We start from the raw sequence: 20,069 nt of genomic DNA, 5'->3' as shown, positions 1-20,069 counted from the left end.
ACATATCCTCTATCCAGAAAACAGTTGGTAAATTGACAAGCTAAACTGACAAGCCTCCCAAGACAAGTGTGGCCCTGTTATCACATTAATGGGCTTTGTCAGCCAGTCCATTGTGATTTTTGAATTTGTTGGATTGCTCCAGCTGGGTGTTAACATGAAGAAATATTAGAAATACTAAATTCCTTCAAGTTTCCCAAAAGATATGGATGTTTGAGATCTAAAGAAAATTCTGAAGTGTAAATGCAGCTATGTTGATAGACACCAGAAAATTAATAAAAACCAGGCTATTATGAGTGTATCAGCCTCTTCAAAAGCTTTGATGAATGCTCGTAACATCCAAAAGAGGAAATTTGATCATGATACATACAGTTAGAGGGAAACCATAATATAATCATAGGTTTCATAAATTTCACTGCTCGCAGCAAAATTGACAAGAGAAGCCTTGTGACACAAGGAAAGATAATGGTGGGGTGTGGAGACCATGTATAGTCGTCCACAAGCTTCTTGACAGTGGTGTGTTTCTGTTTTATAAATTTTCCTAGAGTTTTCCCATGGCTGAAGGTTTGATAAGTCATTTGTTTTACAGATTATTATGTATGATTGCATGCTTGATTCCCAAAGACTAACGCTCACTTTGAAAAACTCGGTGAAATTCTATTCTTGCATTATTTAAGAAGTATCTCCACAGGCAAGTTCAAGGCAACTGCATTTGAGGAAGGTGGATCCTCACAGACAGACAGAACTCTAAAATGGTGGCTCTTTGGAAATATTTTTCAGTGGACCACTGTTCAGCGTTGGATTGCCTGGAGGTTTTTGTCCACCAAAATGCCTGCTGTGCCTTGAGCTTCTTTCAACAGCAGGTGGTCCTGTTCCTAAAATATTTCCCAGGTTTCTGCACTGGGCACTGTCAGAAAGAGGATATGTTGCAGAAGAATGTACAGGAGGGTGTTTATCTTCATTTTTAGCTCTATATCTGAATTATGTTTTTAAGCTCCTATTAAACACAGGAAAATCTAGGGCTCATCTCAGTTGCCCACAGGTTCTGTGACATAATTGCAAGGCCACAACACATCTCACAGATATTCTAAGATGCTTTATATTTCAATTACCCAATACATGTGAGCTACTGAACTGGGCCCCTGATTGGAGTCGCAAGTGGAGTCCAGTGAAGTCTTTTTCTTAGCTCACAGCAGACACTTGGTATTTGGTCAGCAAATCCTCTTGCTCATCACTGACCTTACTGGCTGGTCAGCTATCTGGCTTATATGTGAGCAGTCCAGTAAATGGACTGATTCAAACAGCATTTTACTGCTTAAGACACTCTAGAGAATGAGAGAGACTTACACAGACATGACATGAGATCTACTGGAGGGTCTCCCTCCTTTGCAGCACAGGCAGGGGACAGGGAGGACACATCTCTGCACAGACAGAGCTCCACTGCTGCCTTGCCTTCAGCTTCAGGCATCTGAGTGGGGGGGGTGATTTCCACACCCTTACATACATGTATCTGTATACATATATTTATATATAACATATATTTATACAGAGCACAGATCTCACTCTGCTGTATCAAGGGCCAAAAAATTAAGTGTTCCCTGAGAGGCTGCTCTAAGCAGAAAAGATACTGGATTTTTTATATTGCTTCTTTAATGTTTACAAATTTGTTAACTTCCTAACTTAAACTGCATCGCCCAAATGTACAAATAATTGGCAATGGGGATTTGTAGACTTTAGAAGATAAGACTACCTCAATCAAAAAAGGTTCTGTTGGTTGAACCTCTCACTCTTAACAAATTTATACTACTGGCTCAAAGCTGATTCTTAACATTTTTTCAGGCACTGAAAGACTGTTAAAATCTTTAGATTTTAACTGCAATCTTTGGAGTTGATGAGTTGTCAGGAAGTGAAGGCAGGTGGGTTTGGCAAAAAGGATGCCCAGCAGAGAGGCTTGTGGAGATGACAGTACAGGTACCACTGACTGTAGAAGGCAGAAATTTTGGATATCTTTTTTAATTTATTTTCTGTCCCTATTCTGATTGTAAGTTTGGCTGAGTGCTGTAAAGAGGGGCTCAAAAACATGAAAAGAAAGAAAAAGAAATCAGCACAGAAAATGTGACTTCTTGAAGAGAGATCTGACTTTTACACAGACCTTATTTTTTAATTACCTTTCTAAAGATTTGGAGTTTCTTTTTTTCTAAAGAGTTTGATTTATTCTAGACTTTCAAATATTTTTGATAATCTGCACTCATCTCCTCATGGTAGGAAAGTACTTTCATTTCTAGCATGAGCTTCAAACCAGAAATATGAAAATGTCAGCAAATAATGACAGAAAAGTACTCAATATTTCTGAATCTGTAACATTTCAAGTTTAGGTGGAATTGCGGTTCACCAGCCATCTTTAAAATAAATCTGTATTTATCACCAAAATTCGCTGGATTTCTGCAAACTGCTAAACCAGAGGAATAGATTAATAGCTAGGAGAAGTCATTCTCAATAATACTACCTTCCAGGAACCTATCTATAAGGATCCTGATAGTCAGAATTTTTCTTTATGTTGCCAATAAAAATTGGCTTATCATTTTGTACAGGTCAAGAAACTGTCACGTTTCCCCCTATTTTGTCATTTATCTTATGGTATTGCTTGAACCGTGCAATATGATGATTTAGCATTTGTTACAAGGTGATGAATGCATATTGTAGAACACATTGCCTACCCCAATACTGAAATTGCTAGCAGCTCTGTTGGATGGCACAGGCATACCAGCTTCTCAAGTATTTCCTTAGTAATTGTCACAGGTTTTTCCACTCATCCACCCACCTTAGCTCTGATGCATATAAACACTGACAGTTAGGATTTATCGCCAAGACATAATGGCATTTATGTGCAGCTTTTTTTGAACTTGAAAACAGCCAGCAACCTCCTTAAAACCCAAGAACAAAACTTCTTTAAATTCTTATCTCCATCTCATATTATTCAGCTACACCCTTACAGTGCACCTGTGCTACTGTGCCCAAATGATTCTATGCAGATATCAGTTTTATCCATAAAATGAAATTTCCCCTACACAGCTTCTCCCATTCATCCATCTATCAATATGTCAGAAAATTCTAACTAATCAGACACCACTGGGAAAAAAAATACTCAGCTACCCACTCAGGCAGCTAGCAGTGGAAAGAAACAACATTTTGGCCTCACGTTCCACTTCAAGAATGTGTACTTTAAGCACAACAAAGAATCTCTGCAACGCCTCCTCCATACTCATTACTAGCTAGACTGTCATTATTCACAACATTCAAAAAAGACATTTAGTTCATAAACTTCTGTAGGAGACATTTTCAAAACAAAAATGATGCTTGAATCTCAACAGACAAAGACTATCCCACAAGAGACTGTGACTGGTATTTAGCAAAGTCATTGGAGAAAGAGAAAACTACCAGACATCATGCAGTGTTGATAAAAATATCTCTTTCTGCTCCTCTTGACCAATATAACTCCCAGTTCAGTTACTAGCGGAAAATTTGAAGGAGAATTTAAAAAAAAAGTCAGGTTTAACATTTATGTAAAGTCCATTGCAGACATGCTGGGCCTACAACCTGTGTACATTCCCCGGTCTTCTCCATCAGGGCCCACCGTCACCAGGAGGAAGTACAACTCTGACATAGGAGCTTTTCTCATACACACACCATTGGGCTGTGTGGCAATGCAGGACTGGGCAAATTATATCCCATGAGACTTGGAAAGAAAACAATGGTCCAAAGCTGCCTAAATGCTCTGCACATGTTGTGGGAGACTGAGACTGAAACTGGGTTACAAGTGCAGCTCCAAAGCAGAGCACTGGCTTCATCTCAGGACCCTGTGACTCCTTAAAGGTCAATTTCAAGAAGTCTAAAGATACTGAGAGACATTAAAAGAACAGAGAGGATGATGTGGCTGCATGTAGGGAATCTCCTAGGAGATAGGAACTCTGTCAGGCCTGATAGGAGCTCTGTCAGAAGAGCAACATCTAAGCTGTCAGTATTTCAGGAATGGAAAATGACTCTTCAGCCTCTGTGCTACTTTCATGATGCTTCCTGACTTTTCACTTTTAGACTTTGTTTCTGGGAATGCTGCCAGACTAAAGGCACTTTGCCTGCAAAGCTGTCTAGCCTTGTTGTCCACATCCATTCCGAGATAGCTTAGGTGAGTGCCTGAACATCCATAGAGGAGTCTGTTCCACTGGCCTAGAAACTATACTGTACAACATCCTTAACACTTCCTCACACAGAACCATTCCCTCATCCTAGCTGTTCTTTTGCAGTCTTTCATTCTCTCCAGAACTACTTAGCAACTGATTAAAAAAACCCCAAACATCAAATGTTGAGAGATATTTTGGCATAAGATCAGTCACTGTTTTTTTTTCTGATGAGAATTGCATCAGTAGATTCAAGCAAAAGACAACTTGTATTATTGTCCTCTTCTTTTCCACCTTCCCAAACTCAAAATAATTATCAATCAGATACATGAGTGAAGATTGATGAAATATAACTTTAGCCTTTGACAGTAAAACAATGCCCTTTCCCTCCCTACCTCCCAAAAAGTCCCACAATAGCAAGCTTTCACCAATCACCTGATAACTCCTCCCGTCCAAGAGTTCACAACAGCTGCTAGCACACTGAATTCAGCATTCCTGAATTCACATCTGGTTTGCCAGACATCAGAGCTGCAATCTTCTTACACATGAATTCTCAACTCACCCATCTTATCCAGATGCCATTCCTTGTAACAGCACAAAACCACAGCTTGCTGTGGTTACCTCTGCCACCAAATATTTACCTCCTTCCTTTCATTTCTTTCCCTACAAATAAAGGCTAGAACATATCAAACCTAAAGTCTACCATGACCAGAGAGAATACTAGAGTGCCCTCCATACTGATGAGGAAGGGTTGCTCACAGTCTGTCTAAAGAGAAAATGATAACCTAAATACTGAATCTTTCAGTCCTTCAGAAATGTCTCTATATTTAAAATTTCAGAGGTCTGGGGTTTCGTCTCTTTTAATAAATATTTTTTCCCAAATATTTAGACAACAGATTGAACTCACCCTTTCTTGGGCCTTTGAGAAATTGCCAGGAAAATCCATGAAACCCAACAAAACAAAGTTGTATATGCCATGGACTTGCATTTTTAGAGGCTGACACATTGACAAGCTGAAGCCTGACTTCCTGGCTTGGCTTTGGCAGACTAAGTAGAGGCAGGGCTTTTGCATAAGGTAGTTTATGATGTGACTTTACTGCTTGTCCTGGGACAGCAAAAGATCTCTGAGTGTTGCTGCATGTGGATATAGTTTATTTTCAGCTTCCTACTTCCAGCACTATGCCAGTGATTTCTACTTTTCTCTGCCAGGCACATATTACAGTGATCACATCCCTCCCTGCCCCAAAGTTCTCCTTCCTCAAGCAATTCCTTTATATTTGCAAATGCCAGTCTGGCATTAGCTCAATATTTTTTTCAGACATCTGCACATCTATCCCTAGAGTGTCCACCCATTAAAAACACCCTCAAGAATCACAAGTCTGACATATAAGAGTGAACAGAAGGCATAAAAGCACTGTCATGTGCTTTTTTTCTGCTAGTCAGACAATGCTGCAAGCACTGCAGTCAGGTTTCCAAGCCCCAAAGCAAGTCTGTCAGCTAATACAATGCTACGTGGATTCAAGTCTAGGAACTGAGATTTCAGCTTCACTTAGGTGATTTGCAGCATCCTTAGAAGGCAGCTACACCTCTGCTTCAGTCTACCCTGAATGTACACAAATATCTCGATGGCCAACACCCCAGGTAATGAGCAATGCCTGGGTTCCTTAAGCAGTAGAACACACTATGATTTAGATAAAAGTATTAATTTTTTATGCTGCCTAGCCCCCTGCCCATCTGTGGATGCTGCATGCAATTTAAAAGACAAAAATGTTTTCTGCAGATACTAAATTTAAAAGAACAACTTTTTCCCCCCCCCTCTTAATTTGGCATTCAGCTATCCATCAGGGTAAGCAACAAGTCACTTGGCAGATAATTCAGCACATATGGCTTTGAAGAATGGTAATTTAAAAGTACTTGGACAAGTTTCCTCAACAAATTCACATTAATTTGTGCTATTCTCTTTTACTTGTGCTCTAGCAGCTGGTACAGCTAAAAAAGTATAGAAAATATAATGAATATAATGCAAGTGGTAAAAAACTCCTTTTCATGATTTGGATTAATGTATAGTGCAAAAACCTCTCTCAAAAACTGAGAAACAGAAGGAGTTCAAAGACAATTCAGAGCTATTAAACACACATGCCTCATCTGTAGTCACCAGGTGGCACCAGATGTATCCATGTATTGGTAATTAGGATAAAACCATTGCAACCTATGTGGTCTTTGAAATGCTGAGCCCATCACACACGGCTATTAGGCAGAGCCAGCAGCTGAATGATCAATAGACTACAGAGTTTAGATCTAACTTCAGCGAGATCTGAACACTGTGTTATAGTTTGGGGGTTTGGCAGATGGGGTCTGTTTGTTTTATTGGGGTTTCGTTAGGGTTTTTTGTTATTGGAGTGATTTTTTTGGTCTGTTTTGTTCTGGTGGGGTTTTTTGTTTGGTTTTCTTTTGTGTTTTTTTGTTTCTTTTAGGAGAAAGTGTAAATTAAGATCAGTGGCATCTCCTAAATTGGAGATATTGGTTATAAAACTTTTCCAAAAATGCAAAAACAGATTACTTTAACTAAATGCATTGATTCCTGGTCAGAATTAATATATTGTTACACTTTTCCCCTTTTCTTTTGCAACACTTAAAATGTTTAAAGCATTAAATTTTGGAGGATAACCAGTTCTTTAAAAAGATACATTCCAGCAGTCCTGAAGAATTGTAGCTTTCTGCTGATACAAGAGGATATTTTCTTCTACCTTTCTGACAATGACAGTGAGAACTTTAATTATATAAGAAATTTTATACTTAAAAATTATTTCGTTTTACAAATATAGCTACATTATTGTATGAGGTGAAGCTGAAATTAGCTATGCATCATACATAGGATATTATCTCATGAATATAAAAAAACTAGTGAGAGCTAATTCATTTACTTGTGAATCATATCAGTTTTTTTCCAGAAATTCAATGTTCATAACTTTATCACTAATGAAATATTTGGGAAACTGTTTCTTGTGCTTGGAAGTATTTAAAAAGGTGATTTTAGCTCCATTATTAACTGTCTTCTGTAGAAATAAAATTTTTTATCAGGGACCAAAAAAAAAAAAAAAAACCCAACAAAAAAGAAAAAAACAGCAGAAAAGGGTTGACCTCATTGAATCAATGGCAAAACTCCCACTAACTTCAAGGGACCAGAACTTTACCACATATGACCAGATTTATTCAAAGAAGGAAAACCAAATAGCCAAAGATATCATGTTACTAAAAGCACAGAGTCTAAAAATGAATCGTTGTCTAAACAATATATCAAATATTTACAAATACCAGTAAACAAAAAGTAGAGTTGTAATTTGAAATAGTTTCAAAAGAAACTTGAAGGGGGAAAACAACTTGAAGGAAGAAAAAAATATATAATAAAATTATGTAATTCTGAGTTTTCGTATTTTATCTCTTTATCACATTGGAATGATTTTTCAGCCAGAAGGTACTTTTTTATTATACTACATTCATTGTGGCTTTACTGCAAAAATGCCATTGGCATTTACATCCTCTTCAGCATGCCATGTTCCTAAAAATGAACCAGTGTGATTATCAGTGTATTATTACACACCTGACACCTGTAGAAGCTTAATTGTTTTTGGGATCCCCAGTGCACACAACATGCGAACAAGCGTAAGCAACCTATTAGTTAAAAAGCCATTTTTATAAGCGTGGCTTGCAATCAGTGTTTTTAGTGGCAATGGGCAAACCTAGCCTTCTACAGACACAAAAGAAGATGTCTCTGTTCAAATGATTCATTACTATTCTTCACACTTTACAGTAAGACCCCCAGCAAGTGCAACAAGGGAAACCAAGACAGTGTAGCAGGAGCAGCACTCTTCACACCAGCCAGCAGTGGACTCTGGCACTGAAACAACATGCTTAAGCTGCAGCACAGAGAAGGATCCTCTAGATTGGAGCAAAGCAGTTCGTGGATAATTTAACATGGTAGTATTCACACAAAAAGTAAGTTTATCTTTTGTCTGCTATAGCATGAAGCTCGCCTAATACAAGTTTTACTGTTTGTATTCAAGCATTTCCATTACAGCAGCTGTGGCACATACAAAAATACAGTCCTGAAAGTCTGAAGAACAGTCTGAAATTAGGCAGCTATTGTAAAGTGAATTTGTAGACTCCCAATGCCAAAAAGTGTTTTATTCTGTCTTTAAAAAAGTAACTGATAAAGACAGCAGGAGGAGCTCTCCAGGGCTCTCCATTTCTCTCCATTGTCAAGGGCAGCCCAGGGAGCCAGACCAGAGACGAAACACACCTTTGGATGGCTACCACCAAATGGCATGAACTCTGCCCTGCAAGTGGCAACTTCCACTATAGAGGCTGCATAATGGAGACACAGGGGTTCTAACTGGTTTGGGATGGGGCTGTGCACTGATCCTTCAGGATCCTGGTACATGCACTAAGAAATTCCTATGTGCTGTATTCTCATCTGCACTATCAGTTCAGGAATCATTAAATGAGACAAACATGAATATAGTTTTCTTCCCTTTCTCTGACATAAATCTGTTGTCATTTTACAGGAGCTCTGCTTTTACTGCCTAGAAGAAAAGGCAGGAACACACATTTGCAGGAAGACCTAGTATATCTCTTTCTTTTCATAACAAAGAAGCATAGAATTAATGTTATTTTATCAGCAAAAATTATACTTCTTACCTATTATCTGCAATTCTATCCATGGCAAGTACATTATACTGCAATTTAAGTATATTAGATGTATTATCTGTAAAAAGGTTGTAATAATTTCAACATACTATTCATTGAAATACATTAATGGCATACCTATAACACACAAAAGTTGAAATTTATGAAAATAGAATACAATAGTATAACTACTTTTAAGGTTTTTCTTCCTAGAAGAGTCCTAGGAATATCAGAATTTATGGGCTATGTTATCCTGTCTCCACTGTTTTCTTAAAATGAGAAAGATTTGCAAGAGACTAGGTAATTCCCAGAGATGTCTCAAAGCAGTTCAAGGGAAAGCAGAGTAGGTATTAGATCATGAATGAGACTATATGTAATGATTTTTTCCTTTGAGAGAAGACCAGCAGGAAGGGAGGGAAGTCTGCACCTTTTTAGTGGTCCTTTATAGGCTGGATGACTACTTGAGACAGGACTGAAGTTCTGATCAACTGGGTCGTGTCCACCATGACCTTTGCCTTTCTGAGTTGGGACATGATGACCTCTACATGGATGGGTTAAAACATTCATTGACTTTCATGGGAGTTTCATAATTAATTCAAATGGACTACATATTAAGACTACTATTCTCTTTCTTATTTGTTTCTTTGAATGATTAAAGATTTCCCAGCCATATCTGCAGGAATAATATTATACAGAGAGGAGTTATGGGAAAGACAAGGAGAGACTTTTAACCAAGACCTGTAGTGACAAAAAAAGAGGTAATAGTTTAAACTGAAAGAGGGTAGGTTTAGTATGAACAAAAGGAAGACATTTTTTACAGTTAGGGTGGTGAGACACAGGATAAGGCTGCCCAGAGAAGTTCAGGGTGTCCTGTCCCTGGAAGTGTTCAAGATCAGGTTGGATGGAGCTTTGAGCAGCCTTGTTTAAGAAAAGATATCTCTGCCCATGACAGGATGTTGGAACAAGACTTGAAGGTCTTTCTGATTCAAAACAACTTCTGACTGCATGATGTATAAACATAGATTAATACAATGCATTCAGCATCAAAGTAATTGATTTTCTGATTTTATACTGTGTGCAAGGATGATGTTTTGTGTTTCATTTTCTTATCCCCTCTGTACAATTCTTCTCTTTACATTCGACCAGATTACAAACTCAAAAAATCCTGCACATACCTGCTTCTCTCCGCTGGGTTTCTTGTGATTTAACAGCAGTTCCACGGCTCCAACCACCTCCTTCCGTATGGCATGCAACAGAGCGTCTCCCACATACACGTTAAAACTTAAGAGCAGCTCAATGAGCTCAAGGTTCTCATTTTCAATTGCAATAAGGAGTGCAGTTCTTCCCAGGGGATCAATGCAGTTAATATTGATCTTGAAATAAATTTCTGCCTCCTCCAAAGCTTTCTTTACACTGGCATAATCTCCTTTCTCCACGGCATTCAGGTAGGCTTTCTCTGAATGAGACAGTTCAGATTCTGCCCGCACAATGCGAAGAGGGATACGATCTCTGTAGGGAGCATTGACGCTTCTTTTGTAGTAGAACTGGGCCATATTTTATGCCATTCTAATACTTTGTCTCTGCAACATGAAAATAAAGACAAAATCAATAATTGAGCTTGGGGGTATGGTGCACCAAATTAATATTTGCTGTATGTAAATATTTAAAATTCATACTAGAAAGTGATGTTGCCACATTTTTTATCAATAGAACATGTAAGCAAAAGTGGAAGTCAAAACACTGCTTATTTGTAACTTACCAATTAAAAGCATATCTGTCAGAATACCATTTGCTTATATGCTTTTTTAAAACCTGTGGCAAACAAGAAATTATATGATACAACATAGTTTACCACCAAAAGTGTAGCTTCACTTCGTCCTTAATTTCTTCATTCAGTTCTGCAAGGACTTAAGGAGCACAGTCGCCTGTCCAAAAACACTGTAAAGTCATCAGAAAGACTTTGACATGGGAAAAGCACAGACAGGATGGCGACCACCCCAAATCTGACAGAGGAGAGATCTGGTTAGCACATCCTGGTAGGTGCATCCAGACAAAAATTTCCCACTGCAGCAAACTGTGTAGAGAAGCAATTGCTCATACACATATCACTGGTCAAAAAAAGATCACCCCAAGTTATGGGAAAAATAGCATCTACGGCCACCAATGATCACTAAAGCCTCCCTCCATCCCTCAAATATGCCTCTGTGGGTAATTTGAACTTGGACTGTAGGATAAACCACTACTGCAGGGACCTGAGATAAGTTAAACGTGGTACTATTGTCCAAGTGTTGTCTCTGATCTAGGGGGAGGTTAACAAAGCCTGGGGAGAAGAATGGATCACTGCTAATGGGCATAAAGAATGTAGACTTTAGGGGCAACAAAGAAAGGCAATTCAAAAACTGTGCTGAAATCAACTCCAACTGGGTAGAAAGTAATTCCGATGGAGAGATCTTATCTGACATCCTGCAACAACCTATGTGTTGCTTGAGGATTGTGTGTTGACAACTAAATACAGCTTTCACATCTTTCCAGTCCTGCTCAAATACCCTGACTTTTCTGTGGCAGGCACAGACTGCACAGTTCAGTGGTGAGCTTCCCTAATAAGATTTTGATTCAATCTCATATGCTATTAGAAAAACATTCACATGAAATGTTTTTCCAACCAGAGCTTATAAATTTATAAGCTTAACTTATAGATTAAAACACAGAACTTAAAAGGAAAAACAAATCCATAGGAGATAAATTTCCAAGGACTTGTAGATAATAGTCACAGTTTTGATTCTGAACTACTCAGTTCTAAACTAGAATTAATACTGAATCATAACAGCCATAAAACAACACTAAAGCCTTACTTATAGTAAAGCATATATTGTCTGTGCTTTTATTCTGTATATTTTATTAGAGGACTTTGCAAAACAAAATTCCTTCTAACAAAATTATTTTCTCCTGGTTCTATGCTCCACCTGGAAAAAAAAAAAAAAAGAAAAAGAAATAAAAGGGGACAAGAGGAAAGAGAAAAAATTGACCTCAAAGAACAAGGTCCACAAAAAATATTTCCCTCTGCTGTTCAACTGGAGGTTGAACCTTATTAAAGAAAGAACTACAGCTTCTTTTCCTTTTCCCAGCTGCTAATGCAAGCTGCATTAACCCACTGCCTTTTCCTCCATTTTCTTCAGTCATTAAAACAAAATCTCTCTTGAGATTCTACAGCAAGCTATCATACATATTTTTATTCATAAAAAAAAAAGTCATTTAACATAGTGAGGAACATAGTAATTAATCTGCTCCCCCTTTTCTTAAGCAGTGCAATGAGAGATATGTACAAAGGCTGTTACTGAGTTGTTTTCTTTATTTTGCAGAGCAGATCAACACCGCTTGACATAGGCAGGAAAAGGTAAAGAAGACATACGAGAAAGAACTCTCTTCCACATCCATATACAGGAGCTGAGGAATTGCAATCCTTTGCAAGATGTTTCCCAGTTTTCCCTAGAGGATGGTATCAGTCTACAGTCTGGGCTACTAGAGGTTGCTCAGTCTGTGGATTGTGCTCTGTTAATCTCACTCTAAGTAAAATAAAGTTCATATCCATTGCACAATTTTGTACCCCTGGGACAGACATCACATACTTAATGCACTGTATTTTATCACTTTGCTTTTCATTTTTTTCATTTCAAAACTGGAAGCTCAGTACAAGAAGGTAAACATTTTTATGTTCAGATCCAAATTAACAGACATAAATGTAGTTCACAAGAAGGCATCTCCAAGAAAGTTGGACTGCCATATTCCATGGACAGGCACGGACACTTTGAGTTTCATACCCATGTTCCCAAACTCAAGCAGATTGGGTGCTGGATGTGGAAGGGCGTCCTGCCTGACGCCAGCTGCCACCTGACAAAGACTTAGGTCCCAACACAGGCTCTATTTCATATCTGTCAGCAGATGCTAAGTTAACTCACAACAATATACACACATTATTCAGATTTTTACTATTTACAGAGTTCCCCAAGACCCCTGAAGAAAACTGAGAGACTGCAACGGGGCGGGGTGTTAATGCTAAAGGCTTCTCTTGAAAGCACATGAATAAAAAAATCATTGTCTCCACATTTTTTGTGAGAAAAAACCATGAATTAACTTGTTTCAATGAAACTGGGTATCAGAGATGTTTACTGTAGAAGAAGAGTACGGTCACCTACAGATGGGATCTATCATGATTTCATGAGAATGATTTAGGGGTTTCTTGTTTCTTTGTTTCTTTGTTTTTATTTTAGGTCTGATGAAGATCTTTTGCTACTTCACTGTAAGCCATAAGGAAAACACTTGTTCAAACCTTTTTTGTCTACCTTTTCATGATTCTTGAGAAGTTGATCTAAATTTAGTTTGTCTCTTTTAGAAGAGACATATTAAACACACATTTTCATTCTTTTAAATAGCTGTCACCCACTAATATCTATTTGTTGCCTGCATCAATTCTTGAAAATAATTACCTATAAATAAAGTTTTGTCATAAGTAAAGAAAGAGGAGTTCAAATACACAGGGCCAGTGTGAGAAGGATGAAAGAAAAAGAAATTACAGTACAAAATTATTACAAGTGTAATTGTAGTTTCTACAGAGTCCATATACTTGACATATAATAAAAATACTTCAGAGAAGAAATGAAGACAAAATACTTTATATGGTGCTTCCTGCTGTGCCATGGAAATAGCAGCAGCATCTGAGCAGAAGAAATGGATAAAAAAAAAAATCATAATACTTTGACGGAAAAGTGATTCTTATGAGAAAATATATTTTTCTAAGAGGCAGTTTTGTTTGCACCTGCTACAGACCAGTATTTCAAATTATATGGGACTGTTTCTTTCATGTTTTTTTGTTCAGGGAGGAATGGTAACATTCCTCCTTCTTTGCAAACCTTTACCCTTTCCACTCTATTATTATTAATAATTGCATATGTCTTAAGAAAAGCCATAAATAAATTTTAAAAATTGAATTTTTTTTCTGCTGCTGTATCATTGGGTATATGTATATATACAGACATATTATAATCACAGGCACACAGATATTTCCCCATCAAAGCTCAAGAACAACTGCAATTAGATTTCCTTGGCATTTATTCAACCATATTTGCTTCCTCTACATATATGATCATATCCTCCCTATCTTTCCAGAGGACCCTGACTTTCACTTCCTTTGCTTGCTGTCCCCCTACCCCAAAACCAGGTGCGAGAGGAAAATCGGAGTGAGCCACCAGCAGGCACCAAGGGTCTCGGTGACAAGCCACCTGTAGTACTGCTCACAGAAGTACTGCAAACCTTCCAGAGACACAGAGAGACCCCAGGACACATCTCCTTCAGCAGATGGGCAGTGGGAGGGATACAGATGTGCTTCTTAGTATCCACATGTGCAACTTCTGAAACCCTCACTGACACAACCCTTCTAAAGATACTCCATTTCCAATGCTGACCACTATTACTATAGCATTACAGTATATATAGATAGAAAAATATAGCATTATCCTATATAGCTTCTTCTATATCATCAAAAGCACACTTCTGATTTTGCTTGAGTTTGTTTTGCCAACTATTTTCATTTAAAAAAAAAGTGAAACTTCACTAGTAACTATGGCATCACCCTGCTCAGAACCAGAATATTTATGACAAGTGAATAACGTGCTGATTTCTCTGTGATCTTCTGAAACTATTTTATATGCATTTTTCATGGCAAAGGAAAGTTTCTGACATTTTCTAGGTTCACGAAAATATGAAATTTTTCTTTCAAAAATAGATCTGTGACATACCAGCTTTAATCTGACACAGAATGCTATATGATACACAGTAAAAATGATGTTCAAAGAGAATTTTGGAACATGAGACTAGCTCTGATAAATCCCAGTCCAGATGAAACATAAAGTTTCTTCTCTGTCAGTCACCAGAACAGACTGTTCCATTTCAACAAGAACAAAAGAATTGCAGATAAGCTTTTGATTTCTGAACCCAGCATTAGTCCAGATACTGCCTTATGACCAAACACCTAGACAGCAACTTTAACATGCACTAGCACTGAGGTCAAATGCATAGCCTGTGTCCATACAATATACTTCATCCCGAAAGAGGACAGCTGAATGAGAACTGCCTTCTGGGGATAATCTGGGGCCCATGCTAACTCCTACACTGTGCCTGGAAAGTGCGTAGGAAGACGTAATTGTATTGAGCCAGCAGTTGGATTGATTCCAGGGACTGCTCGAACAACTTTGGCTGCAGGTGATGGAGTTTCACTGATCATGCCTGCCTTCTAGCACTGTTTATTTACAACTGTTATAGCTGGCAATACAGTATGTGGGGTCCTCACCTGAAAGTATTTTTTCATTGCTAGAACTACAGTCAGTTTCAGATTTGAAAGCTAACAATAGCAGAAGTAGCAATTTGGACTGATTTACACATGCAGGATGTAAACTGAATAACTCAGTATAGTGTACATTCCCTATAAGGCTGTTAATTTGGAAAAGAGGTAAACCTCTTGGTTTTGCTCTGGTTTAAAATGCCCCATAATCAAAGTTTCAGTAAAGCAAAGAATGACCTAGTACACAGCTGTAGTGGATGATGGGAAGCAGGCTGCCATGTCATCTGCTTACAGGTGTTCTGGCTTCACAGTCAGGAAGGCAGCACATCATCTACGAAGAACAACTTTGTGCATCCAAGGTATAATGGTTATATGGTGGATTAAAATCCACCAGCATTTTAAGTCAGCATCTTAACAGATCAAGACCTAGCCAAGTCTGAGTCTGAGACACTGAATGTGTAAACCTCTGATGAGGTGACATAGATTACTCTACTTTGATGTTTTTTTGTAAAAGACAGGATGTTTGGGGAGAGTTTAAACCATGGTGCTTCACATATAGACATAAATATGCTCTGTAAGTTTACTTAATGCCAAATGGGAGGAAACCTTTACCTTCTAGGGCTGATGTTACACCAAATCTTAGTTGAGAATGACAGATTCTTATAACAGTGACCTTTAAAGTCTACAAGAATACTATCAGACTGGAGTTTGAGAAATACCAAAATATAAATAAAAGACCATTGAAAGACATTAGATATTACTACCAGATCTTAGAGGAGTAAGATGATTTGGGGTCAAGCATACAGTATTGGAAATCTGTTTATTTTTTCAAATAAGAGATATTTGAGAGGTATTTGTATCTTCAAATACACCTGAAACTGAGCTTTATTTCATTTACCCTATGGGCAAAAACCTGATAGCTCATCCATGAGGAAAAAAAAAAAAAAGAGCATCACTAGGTCACAGAAGTACCATTCTATGACAATATTAAATTAGTTCATCTTTCATCTTTCCAGTTTATTTAAACTGGAAAAAGGCACTCTTCAGAAAAATACAAGATGCATGGTTACCTCTTACTGATGGGTAGCAGTATGCAAATGTCCTCAGGAGTCCGTGGGAATGACCTTGAAGCTTGAACTATTTGTTCTTGCCCAGAGGGAAACAGTGACGTGTTTAAACCTGCTACCAGAGCAAAGCAGAGAAAGACTGCTTTCCACTGACTGACATGAACTTGTTCTTTGAAATGATGGAGCATGAATGATGCCAGTCCAGCCTACACACAGTAGGCAGCCAGTTTATGGTGGGAAGGACAGGGAAGGTAATAACACAGATAATGATCTTAATGAGTGACTGCAACATCCAGCTGAGTTGACCTTCCTGTCTCCTTGGCTGGTGTTATTCTCCTGGGTAAATTCAAGGAGCTCTCCAAAATAGTTTTCAAGATAAAAGTACTTCAGTGTCATCTGGCTATACAGGAGGCTGCCTTCCAGCATTTCCAACAGCAGCACTGACCTAATGCTCTGTGGATGTGTTCCTGCAGCAGCCACACAGCATGGCAACATTTCTCAGGGGACGTGGGGAGTGGGCTGTCCCTGCTCATGGAAAGGGTGGGTGGTCTTTCTCCAAATGAGAAGAGGGAGAAGAAACCTGTACACAATCTGTTGAGAAAAGGGTTGGGCAGAAAGGGTCTGACTAAGCAAGTTCACTTGAAGAGGAAAGGATGCAGATTAGGTTGGGAGACACAGGACACGAGCATTACTTGTGGGAATTATGCTACAAGTATTAATGACTTTGCTAAGTTTCAGGGTATGTTTTCACACAGAACCACACGTCTTCCCATGCTTCCTATGATGAAGTACAAGGCAGTATGCACTTTGGCTAGAAAAGGGAGAGTTTGGGCAGACTGCCCAAATACTTTTAGTAAAGACTTGCTAATAAAAACACTCCTCTGTGGGTCCATTTTCAGATGTACAAGCTAAGCCAGTCTGAGAATAAGTTAAAACACTTTTCAAGTATTTAGGGCCAATAGAGAGCCAGCTGTGAAGAGATTTGTGTTCATACATATATCCTCACATAAGCATTTTAGTACTGGCTGCTGCCATCAGACTGGTATGTGTATTTTTGTGGGGAGCCTTGAGAGAGGCTGAACCTAAAAAAAACCACAAAAGCTGCCAATAAATAAAGGCTAGTTAGGGAAAACTGTTCAAGTTTTGGAATTTATTGGTCGTTTTCCACCCACATCCTCTGTGGTTCCACTCTCACACTATTTAGAGACACTTCAGTTGGTGTATTTTAATAATTTTACTAAAAGACTTCATGAAAATGAAATCAGGAAAATTTATTAGCTGAGCTCACATACCATAATAATCCAAAAACTCAAGTAAAAATAATTATAATGTTCAATTAAACTGAAATCAAACTTTCATCAAAGCAAACCATTTAAACTCAATAGCAAAGAATGTTCCACAATTTTGTTAGTTAGACAACACAAAATATAGTTATACAAGTCTATAAGAAGATCACCCATTAGTAATAAACTCCAATGAAAGAATTTTATTGAAATCAGTCAAATCTATAATTTGGTTGGTTAATTTGTCTAACAGTGAAACCTATTTATTATCTGGACCAAAGCTTGACAAAAATAACAGCATTTTTTTTCCTCAAGAAGTTGTACACTTATGTGATGACTAACCCCTTCCTGCCCTTGTAGCAATAAAGACTTCAAAGTGACAAGCCCTATTTCCCAGAAGTCATAAAATGACAGTTTCATGTCAGTCAGGACCTTTAAATGTATAGTACAGAACATGCCCTAATGAATAACTTGACAAGGTATTACATAAGGCTGCTAAAACCCTTAGTAACACTTCTTTCCAGAAATTTGCCTGCCTGGCCAAATTGTCATTTATACGTATGTCCAAATAACAATTCCGGATTAAAAGTCTCTGGTTAAATTACTACAAGAGTGACAAATATAAATAGTAACAATAAGAGAATTCCCATTGCCAGGGAGTGATGGCACCAGACGGCTGTCATACAGATTCCCTGGCTGACAAAAACATGTCTATTACAGTGCTCTATAGCTCTGTGACCCAGCCGCAATTATGTGAGATCGGTAATAGCTCAAATACTTTGAGCACCCTTCAGGAAGTTTGTATATTCTTGTGTGGGAGAATGTCAGAAGAAGGCACATCACTGTATTACAACACAAAAACTTTAAAAATAGATCACCTGAAAATCTGAACAACAAATCTATCTCCTCAACACTTCCTTATGAACTGCTTTCTGAAGGATTATATAACATCTCTTCTCCTCAATAATGAATCTGCTCCCAGGCATCTAATAATTTCAGCATCTTATTCACAGAAAAAATACATTTGACTGATAATAAAATAGGAAATAATTGATACAGAAAACTTTCATTGTGAAAAATGCATCTTGTCAATATTTCCAACAGGCAGAAGATTAATTCTGCACTCTTTTAGCCAAGGTTTTTACTCATCTACTTTAAAAAATAATCATCCAGATTTATGTCTGGAAATACCGAGTAAACAACTTCATTTTGAGGCACCTGTGTTATGCTTTCTTCATCTTAAGCCAGAGGGTACAAGTTCATCTAAACACAAGCCAGTCTAACTTGGATTCTTATTGTAGGAATACGTCCTTGGCAAGAAAACCAAATAAAAGCTGAAGAGAACAGTAAGTAATAATACTTCAGGAAAATGATAGTTGATTATCAGAAACCCTTTGAAACAGTATTTTAACTAGCAAGAAGCTCAGATGTCATGAGAGATTCACAAACATAAGCATTACTATAAATACCTCATCTGAACTCTGACATAAGGCAGGTTGAGGGAAAATCAGCACGGCTTCCTGGTCCTGAAAAACCTGAACTGGAAAAGGCTTCCTGAGCCACCGAATCCAGCCTCTCACACAGGCAACTTTCACCAACAATGTGACTCTGCAAAGATCAGACTCCTTGTCAGAAGTAGCTGGGATCCCCCTGCTTGACCCACTGCTTCTGTGAGTGGTGGTGGACAGAGACTCATTCCTCCAGCATGACAATTGCCTCAGTCCTAAATAATGTTCAGCTGTTAAGGACTGCTGACAGGATTATCTTTCTTCCAGCATAGTTGGAGAAAAAGCTATCTCTCTTTAGACTTCATTTGGCCAGGCTGCATAAATGTCTCCTTTACAACTGCAGCCTATTCCTTGCACATTGGTGCCACCTGAAACACCCCAGGAGGCCCTATCTGTACCCAGTTTCTCTCCTGAAAAGGCACAGGTCCCCTCTAGCTCTTATGTCACACCCCAAACCCCCCGTACCCTCAGGCATTTAACTAGAAACAGGTGTCTCCAAGTGGTCAGCTGAACTGAACCTTCAGATTCCTTCTATGTTTGCACTACTCCTTTTGCCACACCACTTTTTCTGAGTGACCAAAGTGTAGTTGTTACTTCAAGACACACTTTCCTGCCTTATATGATTTCAATAATTTTCTCTCTCATGTTTGGATATTTTACTTGATTAAGTTCCAGACCTATGATCACCTTGTTTGAGACTACATCATAATCATCAATCTTTAATCTGCTGATAACCCATGTTCTTTTTTTCCTTTGCTGTTTTCAGTCAAAAACTTCTGGTAAAAGGAAAAAAAATCCTTTTTACAAATTATTCTGTAAACACTCATGTAATTTGCACTTTTAGCTAGATTAGAATAACCTTTTGTACTCTGCTTCCTGCAATAGTGGAACTGGTCTCAAGGGCAAAGCAAAAGAAAGCTCATAATACATGTATCTAATTCTGCAATGATGCATATATATAAGAACTTCTCCCAGTAATCATCTTCCTCCCCAGAGCTTGAGCTTTAGTCAGTTTTCTC

General features: G+C 38.2%; 1 protein-coding gene and 1 long non-coding RNA gene across 5 annotated transcripts in view; one reads left to right on the top strand and one right to left on the bottom strand.

The window, feature by feature from the left end:
• The window catches only part of TRPC4 (transient receptor potential cation channel subfamily C member 4), a 133,111-nt gene that overhangs the window by 72,565 nt on the left and 40,477 nt on the right, over positions 1-20,069 (bottom strand). For 3 of the 4 annotated variants that reach the window (XM_064408942.1, XM_064408946.1, XM_064408944.1), the window contains one exon: positions 10,034-10,438. In XM_064408942.1, coding sequence (XP_064265012.1) covers positions 10,034-10,411 — 378 coding nt within the window. In that variant the 5' untranslated portion in view covers positions 10,412-10,438. Of the gene's footprint in view, positions 1-10,033; positions 10,439-16,262; positions 16,413-20,069 lie in introns of those variants that run through there. The other variant, XM_064408943.1, reaches the window with a different exon arrangement.
• Positions 3,600-12,818, top strand: LOC135294114 (uncharacterized). Its single transcript, XR_010356267.1, has 4 exons — positions 3,600-3,870; positions 7,984-8,168; positions 10,755-10,894; positions 12,218-12,818. It is a non-coding gene; the product is annotated as an uncharacterized LOC135294114 (long non-coding RNA).

The sequence above is a fragment of the Passer domesticus genome, chromosome 2 (genome assembly GCF_036417665.1).
Source record: "Passer domesticus isolate bPasDom1 chromosome 2, bPasDom1.hap1, whole genome shotgun sequence".
Lineage (NCBI taxonomy): Eukaryota > Metazoa > Chordata > Aves > Passeriformes > Passeridae > Passer > Passer domesticus.
Note: the sequence above shows the minus strand (reverse complement) of the source record. Positions and strands in the feature narration are given on the sequence as shown.